The sequence below is a fragment of the Anoplopoma fimbria genome, chromosome 14 (genome assembly GCF_027596085.1).
Source record: "Anoplopoma fimbria isolate UVic2021 breed Golden Eagle Sablefish chromosome 14, Afim_UVic_2022, whole genome shotgun sequence".
Classification (NCBI taxonomy): Eukaryota; Metazoa; Chordata; class Actinopteri; order Perciformes; family Anoplopomatidae; genus Anoplopoma; species Anoplopoma fimbria.
The window spans coordinates 18,099,421-18,109,406 of record NC_072462.1 but is presented as its reverse complement, the minus strand read 5'-3'; the positions used below and the strand labels follow the sequence as shown (position 1 = coordinate 18,109,406).

Here is a 9,986-nt window from a genome sequence, read left to right as displayed (position 1 = left end):
TGGACTCCAATACTGATTCCCCTTTTTTCTCTGGTGTGTTTACCTGCTGATGCGGTCTATACTGGGATTAGCAGTGTTTTTATCTGTATGGCTACTGCTGCTGTAGCAAGGAGTGACTGAAATCAACAGTAAAAGTGCAAAACCATTTTCAGAAATAGGTTATTAAGCACTGTAGAGCTGCAAAGTTTGTTAGTCTGTGAGTGAAGTTAATTTTATTTATATAGCTTTAAGCGGCTTTACATCTGTTTACAATAATCAAAATTGTACAGAAATTCAAATGGGAGAAAAAAAACTTCAGCTCCCAATTAATTTGTAACCAATTTCTTTTAACAATCCCAAAATGTGCCAAATACAATCCAAAGAGATTTATTCAACATGAGTTATTGAAAAGTTTTTTTTACTGATTCACAATAGTTACATATCAAAGTCATAGAGAAAAACATAATGACACAACTCCAGTTCAAATGCATTATGGTTGTTCTTGCTGCTGCTGCTGTAGCTGGTCTCTTAGAGAACTCTGTCTCACTTCCTGTCCAGGCCAAACAGCTATAAACAGTCACCTTGACAGATGAACTGTTCCCAGAAATGTATCACCAGTAAGAATGCAGGCCGCTCATTTTTCCTTGTTTTAATCCAGACAGAAGTGCTGTCCTAACACATTTCCCCCTCCTTTGAGTAACTGCGTGGCAGTTTCAAACTCTAGTGGGACACTCTTGATCTTAGACTGCTTCAGGTCTTTCTCCATCATCTGGGGATAAGAACATGGGACACATTATTCATGTTACTCAAATACATGACTATATGAGTATAAGAGGAGCAATAGCATTTATAAGAGTTAGCTTCCATTTAGTTTATATATGCACTAATGGACAATAATGAGTAGATGTTATCTAAAGTTTGGAGGTGTCCCTTTACCTCATATGTTGTTATCTCCAACAACTCGCTGATGTCATCCTCTTTGTTTGACAGAGGTGTGTTGATGGACATAGCAGCTTTGGCAACATCTGGATGGTAATGCTTCTGTAGAGTCTGCAGGAAAAGAAAAGAAAATCATTGAAAATTAAGTATGCGTCTGTTAAGTTTGATTCCTAAATGTACATGATATTCCTTCATTTCCAAATCAATCCTTGGCTGAGACACATCACATGCTGTACACACCTTAATCTCCCACAAGCTGCTCTCTAAAGCACGGCACTGGGCAGGATCCTCTTCATCCATTAGATACGGGTCCTCCACAGGCTCTGTCATTATGAAAAGAAACAAACCTTTACATACATCCTAAAACGCTTCCTTGGATTGTGCATCACAGTAAAATTCCTACAAGCCGTCTTAAACATCATGATTCCGACTGGCAATCTAAAACCCCTGGCATTTTGAAACCGATGCAATTACAACCATAAACAGGAGAGTGACTGACGCTCACCATCCTCTGTGCTGGGCTTGTGAATAAGGACTCTGCAGGACGGGTGGCGCCGGATCAGGTTGTAGATGAAGGGCAGCACTATGAGGAGGGCTGTAGGCGGTGCTGTGAGAGCCAAGCGTGCCAGGCGTTTGGCAAACGCAGCGACTAGGTACACTGGCAAGTGACTGGAGGAAGGAACAAATACATATTCAGCGAATGTGCGAATTTTGAGTTTTACATGGGCATACTGTCAGCTCGAATCAGATAATCACATTCTCCCTCGAAACCCCATTTAATTCAGTGATGCTCAACAATGGCCATCAATCATCAAAATAGTTTTAACTATAATTGTACACCTGTCCAGTGCTCCAGGAGGATCGATTTTATTTTTTTAAGAGAAGCATGAATTTTCTTACCTGGAGCTAAGGAAGATGTTAGCTAGGTGGAAAAAGCGTGCTCTGTACTTCACGTGGAAAACAGAAGGCTCAAGCAGATTATACAACTTCTTGTAGAAATCCGGGTAATCTCTGCAAGCACACACGCAAACACAACATATAGTACAGTATTTATGCAATTCAAACATCTTTCAGTCTACTGTTGCCTTTTATAGATTGAGAATAGAGCCTTGTGTTTTTTCAACATATTACTGTAATTAATGTGACTTTTAAATTTGCTAAATTTACTATTTTCTCATGTTATACTCACAGGTTGTGTTGATGTATGAGGACAAAAAGCCCATTGAGGGCCAGCAGGCTGATAGCCCCACCTGTTCAACAAAAACATGACAAAATACCATATCATGATTACCAGCATCACCCTATAGATATAATACATCCCAGAGACAACACTGTGGTTATTGTAAAGCAGTCTCTGTCAGCTCACATGAAGATGTTCGAGTACTGTCACTACTGGGCTACAGGCATAACTTACCGACTTCATAGGCTGCAGTCAAGAAGTCAATCATCAGTGTGGGTTTACTCATGTGGGGCAAAATGGAGTCATGGAGGATCACCAAGATCTTTTTATACATGTTGCTTGGCAACTACAACAGAGAGATGGGATGGCAAAGTGTTATAGATGTGTATAGAAAATACATTTTAATTAATAAACAACAACATTTAGACATGATTGTACGGTCATGTTTTTTATAATACCTTATTCTTTAGAAAGCCCAGCCACATCCTCTCAAAGGCACGCTTGTGTTCCTGTTATGAAGTACAACATTTAAAATCCTATTCGGAAAATTTCTAAGTTAAGAAATGTGAACGTCTGATTAAAATTATTTTACTTACATTCAGTTTAGCAGCTTTCCAGTCCTCATGCTTGGCTACAAAAAAATAAATCAGTTAAATGACTTTTAAAACATTGCATTCATGTACAAAAAACAGCCTCTTCTCCCTAAACAGAAGAGACGAACACTTCAACATTGCGGCATTGACAACAAGCAGGTCTCACCTTCCTGTTTGACCATGAAGTTTGTGAGCTCCGACTCCTGGTTTGGTATGCTGATGTTGGACATGAGGGTGAACACGTTGTTCTGATATACAGGCACCAACGCCTGAGAGGAAAAAGACAAGCCAACAGCATTCAGCGCACCAAGTAGTATTTTCAAAATAAAATAAAATGCGACAAGGAAAATAATAAGCAAGCTCAGCAACAGCAGATGAGCTAAGTACTGAATAGATCTCCTACCCCTTTGTTTTTGTCCATGACTTTGCCCACATCCTCACGGATGGAGCTCATGACATAATAGCGTACATCCTCCATCTCAAGGAACTCCTGGAACCTGGAGATCAGCAGGGAGTTGTCTGTAGTTTTGGACAGCAGTTTGTCCACCACTGCCTGATGATGAAATAATAATAGAAACATCAGAAGGTGTCTGTGCCACTAATGACAAAAAAGTTGGTAGATTTAAAAAAAAATAACTGCCCTTTGTCATGTCAAACAAAATGGGGAAATAATTGAAGTCACACAAAGGAACAGATAAAGTTTATTCATATTCCCACCACTGATGACCAGGTTCTGTGTCACAAAATCTTACCTGGATGAGTTCTCTTGGGAAGCTGTAGTGTTCACTCCAGTCTAAGTCCTCGAGGGGATGCTTTCCTTCTCCAGCAGCAAACTTCATGAGGCAGCACAGGGCACTCTCCTGTATTCAGACATTTTTTTATTAAAAAAAACAGACAATATCAACATCAGAAAGATAACAAATAAATGATGATAGGCGTTGGCAGACCTGAGCTGGTCTGCAATGACAGTACACAAGATAAAGGCGAGTAACCTACTACAAATTACTTCATTTTCTCCTTTTCATCTGCGATTACTTTTATGTCTCTCAGCAATAATAATAAACCAACTTTCAGAGAGTAGTTTACATGACCAAAGAGAACAAGGTGTTATTGTCAAAGAGGATGTTGATTACGTGAGACTGGTAGTAATACCAGCGTACCTCATTTTTACAAGGTGATAAATAAAAAAACAATACAAACGTATACTGTCTTATAAATAAGAACACGTCTTATCATTCATACTTACTATGATGTGACCCTGTGGCCCCTATTAGGTATAAGTCTTATGTAAATGGCTGAATAAATAAATTAACAGAAATCCTTTGCCAAGTGTGTGTGTGTGTGTGTGTGTGTGTGTGTGTGTGTGTGAGAGAACACCATTTCCATTGAACCTTTCAGTCAACTCACCTTAACACTATGAAGTTCATGGTTGAGGTGCTCGAGCAGCACCTCCACACAGCTGTTGTATCGGTGTCTCATGAACATGCGGTACTTCTCATCAGCACTCAACCCTCCTGAAGCAGAACACATACAGACAAACATTAGGATTGTATGACCTGCAACTCTATATGAGGGTTTGTGACCATGTTCCTGTCTGATGTGCAGAAAAGTCAACACCAAAGGAGTGGAAACAGTCTCTTTTACAGACGTCAGAATCATGGCTGAAATAATTACATTCAATTATTATTGATTAAAACACATTTTGACCTGTTTCTTTGGATATCCCATCAGTGTCATCAGCAGTAGGTAACGTACACCAGTGCTGGTGTAATTCTTGCTCATATCCACCTCATAGGGTTATTAGTACTGTATTATAATTATTATTATTATTAACATGTAACGTTTCTCACCACTCAACGCCTCCTCCTCTCCAGGCAGTTTCCCCAAAAACAGCTCTTTCTTCTCCAGCAAGGTGCTGAACAATTTGCTGCAAGCATTGACAGCATTGACGACATCTTTCTCTTTTTCTGACTGTAAACGGACAAGGAGAATGAAAACACATGCGGAGGATCGTTTAGTTACATCCTCGTTGGTGTCAATAGAGCTAACCAGCGTGTACTCAGTTGGGAGCTACAAACAGTGTTGCTTAGTTATGTATATTTACCTCAAGGGACTCGAGGATGTCGAAAACGTCGTTGGCATTTTTTCTACTCTCAAGTACATTCTCGACTTTGGTATTTATGTCTATTTTAGCTCTTTTTCCACTTTGTTCTGATGTTTTCGCCAAACTCACGTTGCGTTTTTTGGCCGGCGCCATGATTACTGGGTGATGCTACGTTCAAGTTACTTTAAAATAATCAGAAATATATTATTTCAAACACGCTGGAACTTACATGGGAACATTATAGAAATATTCTTTATGAATTAATTAAAATAGTTACTGTAACGTCTATTAAATATAGCCATATAAGGATTTAAATAATTTTTAAATAGATTTTTTTTAATCTTTTACGAGCGTGGAAACGGGAATTTCAGGCATAGACGGGGCGAACACACTTGATAAGGGAGTTCTACTTTACTTTAATTCCAGTCAGTGAATGCAGCACCAGTCCTGAACACTCAACTGTTGTGTCGCCTCCTAGTGGCTGGAGGGGGAAGTCTTGGCTTAGGTTTTTACATAGAGGACCTTATCACTGTTCAATGTTGATTTTCCAAGTTCAATACCTGCCAGTGCAACATTTATAGAATTCTTATATTATTCATTTTAAGTAGCAAAATCTAAAAAGGTGTGCGTCAGGTGATTTGTCAATATTACCAACGCCAATTGGTATGTCATTTTCAACTACAAGCAATACCTGGCTATACAAATTTGAAGAAACTGGGCCAAATAAATAATTGATCACAAAGATCCTACAAAACATAGACACTTGAGCTAACTGTGTTCTTAGAGTGTGGAACCCTCATATTACTTACAGCTAAACTTTAAAATGCATTCTTGCATGGATTTTGTCCCCAATAAGGTGAACATCAGTTAAGGTGAGGTGCATATGGGAGTGTGAATATTGCATTGCCAAAAAAAAAGACCTTAAGTGTCTTCTTACAAGACAAAGAGTCAAACGGCTTAACAACCAGCACTAATGGAGCTGAGACACATATCGGTTAAGGGCATTAGCATTTGATCCAGAGAAAAAAACAACATCAGGAAACACTCAGGGTACAATAAAGAACAGAGGTTTTTATTGTCTTGTTTGTTTAATAACATTTATGTAAGAGGAAGCAAAATTGAATACCACTAAAAAAAATTCAATCTTGGAAGATATAATAATAAGAAAGCTAATTCCCAACAAAAGAGAGAGAATATTTTGTTCTGAAAACGTCTCTTCTTTCAGCTGGCAGGGCGACTTAATCGGAGTCATTTCCTACATCTGCATTGTCCTGGAGGAAAAGGAGAGCAACAATGAACAAAATTATTTTTTAACATAAGAAAATCATGGTTTTAAGTAAATATTATTACTCTGAGATGGCTTCCAGATACCTGTTTCTGGTCCTTATTTCCCTGTGTGTCAGTAGCTTTGGCTGAAGCCTCAAAGTCATGGATAGGAAGGGTTGACATCCAGCTGACCATGGAGCCCTCCTGACACTCCGTCTCGACAATGGTGGGGTAGATGTGGGCCTCCTTGAAAGCCTTGATGGCCTCCTCCTCCTGGTCCCAGTCCAGCCGCTCATGAAGCCCGTCCCCTCCGAAGCGCTTGTTGTACCTGTCGTAGTGAACCCTTTCTAAGACCAAGCCCAGTCCTGGAGCTTTAGGAACATCCACCTTATCCTGTCCCCAGCTACGCTCCATCACGTCCTCCTTCGCGTAGCCCTTTGTCACCGCAATCACCAGTCCGATCATCTTCCGGATTTGGTGCAGCATAAAGCTCTGGCCCCGTACAGTGATCACAGCGAACTGTATATTGCTGTTGATAAATGGCTCTCCACAGGACATCTCTGTGACATAGCGGCGGGCACTGGGGTCACTCGGAGCCTTCTGAGAAGTGAAGTTGTGGAAGTTATGGGTGCCTTTGTAGAGAGCAAACAGACGGTTTACCTTCTGAAGTGTTTCTGGCGGTAGGCGAAAGGCTGCTATTTTGCCAGTATCATAGTCTTTTGGGGAAAAGGCCACTGTTGGAAGCATGTAAGCGTATGTACGAGCATCGCAGTTGTTTTTGGCATTGAAACCTTGGGTCACCCGTTTAAGACCTGTTGGAACAGAAGTTAAAAAAAAAAAAAAAAAGAATTGCTGAATGTTAAAACCATCTTAAACTCCAATCAATAAAACTTGATTATGAAAACCAATGACTCACCGAGCACTCTGACCTGTGGTGGCAGATGCTCATTGATTTTTTCAACGGTGTCTTCAATCAACCGTAACTTTAGAGACACCACTTGGCCAGCAGCAGACACACCCTAAACAAAAACACCAATAATGATGATGCATGCATGTAATCGTGGCTTGTTAAATATGATACCACCACCCACTACACTTGTGTTATAGCCCAAAGGTGAGGTGGCACAATTTCCCCATTCTTCATCATTATTATTACCTTTTTGGCCTAGTGCTATGACAAGTACTCCTGCTGTGATATCTGCACAAACACATACCTTATCTGTTCTGGCACATCTTTGGAAAGACATCTTCTTCATCTCACTGCCATGGTTTTCAGGAATGCAATCTGATTTAATGAGTGAAGTGACCAGCTCATCTTCGATGGTCCTAAACTGAGTGGTTCCAGGATTTCTCTAAAAACACAGAAAGCAGACACATTTAGCAAGACGTAAGAAAATGAAAGTGCTTGGGAGGGGAGAAACAGCTACAGTACATACCTGCATGCCATAGTATCCCTTTCCAGAGTATGCCACGAGGAGGACCACTTTCTTTTTGGGATATTTCTTTTCATCTTCAGCTTGTTCCCCTTCTGCTTTTAATTTTTTTGCAGCCTGCACCTTCTCAGCAGAGTCCTCATTTTCCTCATTGGCTCTTTTCAGCAGCGTGGCTGTCTGCTCATCTCTGGATCCTTCACTCATCTTGCAAATCAACTTGCAAGGGCCACCTGTGGGGATAACAGGGGGAAAATCCGTGATAATGGTGCCCCAATATGCCATCCCCTGTGGGTTACACAAGACATTCAGTCTGGCATCAAGTCCTGTTCTGCAAGGTTAGGTAAGGAGATAAGTCTTGCGAACAAAAAGAGTATTTTAAAACTTGAACACACGCAATCACAGCTTACATTATCGTTGATGCATTTGCTTACCGTGTCTTTCTAACGTCAGTCTGTTGTTAACTAAGGCACTCAACAGCGGTCGGATTTTTAACATGTCACGCTAAGCCATCGTGCAGCTAAAGGATGAAAGCTTGCATATCAGATGAACTACGGAAGCTAACGCGGAGCAGAGGACAATATTCAGATACAACCAACTTCCTTTGACGAAATATAAAGTCTCCCAAGCACGTAGGTCTGTGCTTTTAAGACTGCAGAATTCATAGATATATGTAAATACAATGCAAACTGTGGCTGTGTCTCAGAGTGCTGTAGTAGTTGCGGCAACATAAACACATGGCCAATGTTAACTTTGACCCCTTAGGTAAATATCGCGAGACTCGCCTTGTTCTCGCTTTTGCATACGTCATATGAGTACTTACAGTCATTTATTTAAAAGAAACACTTATAATAAAAAATAAATATATAATACATTTTTAAAAAAGGTAATTAAATGTTTGATATTGTTGCTGTTCGTTTTATTTGAAACCGTGTCTTTTTTTTTTACATCCACTTATATGGGAAATTTTAACCTTGAAATTCAACTGTTTACTTTGGTGTTTTATGTGGTCTCTTAATATAGGCAAGTGATGAATCTCAGACAACTTTTGCATGCAGCCTAAGTTCTGGACCACTGATATAATGTTTTAAAATGTAATAATACTTGTTCTATGTGTTTACGTTTTGTAGAGGACTAAGGAAAAAGAAAACCACATTCAGCCAAATTTAGTTTACAGAGAATTCAGACATAAATCCATATGTACTTATATTTTTGTCCACTTGAGTGCAGCAAAATCACATGAATGGAGGAGTCTTCAACCTGTATTGGAAAATATATATTCAAAAGCTACTCAGTTGATTGTTTAGGTTATGGTTTGCAATCTTGTAACTCTCATGTTGCAAATCCCATGTTGTTTGACATGAAAAACAACATGAGATATTTGGAAAAATCTAACAACAATACAGACAGAATGCGATCTTTGCGTTGGTTGGCTCCAGGAACGATCACTGAATAATCAAAGCCAAACATCAACTGAGCTTTAGAATTATTAATCTTTATATTTTTCGTTAGACTACAATTTATCTTGTTATGGGGTAATACTGCCTTTCTGTATAGACATGCTGCTTGTGTCAATAGGTTTACAAGGACTCTCCCTCACCTTTTATCATATCAACATATTATAATTATCACTATAATAACATAACTTGAGCATTGAAACATATGTATAAACCAATTACATGGTGCAAAGCATAATCCATATAAAGAAGTGTTACAATATTGATTAACATTAGCAACCAACCGTAATTTGCTATGACTCATGAAACTATAATGAGTAAGCGCTAAGGTGCAAATTATAGTTGCAGTGGGATTTAGCATTCCCTGAAGAGAGAGGTGTTTGTGTCTTTCCCAAGGGCACCACTACAATGAGGGATTGTGGTTGTCAAGAGGCTCAGCATTAACCCTCTCATCCTGGGATGGCCTAATAATGTCCTTTTCATAGCACCTTATAAGGTGATCACGTAGTTTTCTGCTGAAAACACGAAGCCAAACATAGGCATGTAATGGGAAAAGGGCCCTGTTTCACACAATCCCAACTCACATGCCATGTGCTCAATTTTATAACAAAATGTGGAAGTTACTTACTGGTGATTCTTCAAGACTGGTAATACAGCTGATTAGGTTTGCTGGATGAAAACGCACAGCGTAGGAGTATCTTTTAGTTGAATTATCGTTGCTTTTCATAGCCTGTAGCCATCAGGGCATGGGTAAGTGTCAAGACCCAAATTTTAAAAGCTGTGAAATCACTGAATGCATGAGAATCTGTTTCATTTGGCAAGTTGTAATTAATAATGTATGTTCCACCCAGATGTCTTAAAATAATACCAAGTACAAGGTTCAAATTACAACAGTCTCTTAATTTGGTGGACAGACGAATGCATTTTGTTGATGACCATGAAACCTTGTGTCAATCGTGTGTTTTGCAAACTAGCAAATAGGTTCAGCTATCCCTTGGAGTCAGACAAAAACAAAGCCTACATTGTTTTAACCTCAGT

At 39.5% G+C, this 9,986-nt stretch overlaps 2 protein-coding genes across 2 annotated transcripts; both read right to left on the bottom strand.

Moving 5' to 3' along the window:
* Nucleotides 1-380: 380 nt before the first annotated feature.
* noc4l (nucleolar complex associated 4 homolog) lies at nucleotides 381-4,958 on the bottom strand. The gene is made up of 15 exons (XM_054612718.1): nucleotides 4,796-4,958; nucleotides 4,542-4,662; nucleotides 4,099-4,205; nucleotides 3,444-3,551; nucleotides 3,095-3,244; nucleotides 2,858-2,960; nucleotides 2,695-2,729; nucleotides 2,557-2,607; nucleotides 2,333-2,444; nucleotides 2,108-2,168; nucleotides 1,819-1,929; nucleotides 1,424-1,587; nucleotides 1,159-1,241; nucleotides 916-1,029; nucleotides 381-748 (listed from the first exon to the last, which is right to left on the bottom strand). The coding sequence occupies exons 1-15, from the start codon at nucleotides 4,946-4,948 to the stop codon at nucleotides 629-631; spliced, it is 1,593 nt and encodes a 530-aa protein (XP_054468693.1). The 5' UTR covers nucleotides 4,949-4,958; the 3' UTR covers nucleotides 381-628.
* Nucleotides 4,959-5,858: 900 nt separating this feature from the next.
* Nucleotides 5,859-8,271, bottom strand: pus1 (pseudouridine synthase 1). Its single transcript, XM_054612878.1, has 6 exons — nucleotides 7,926-8,271; nucleotides 7,498-7,724; nucleotides 7,276-7,413; nucleotides 6,978-7,080; nucleotides 6,167-6,873; nucleotides 5,859-6,066 (listed from the first exon to the last, which is right to left on the bottom strand). Exons 1-6 carry the CDS (start codon nucleotides 7,987-7,989, stop codon nucleotides 6,034-6,036), a joined length of 1,272 nt encoding a protein of 423 aa, XP_054468853.1. The 5' UTR covers nucleotides 7,990-8,271; the 3' UTR covers nucleotides 5,859-6,033.
* Between the last annotated feature and the right edge of the window lie 1,715 nt (nucleotides 8,272-9,986).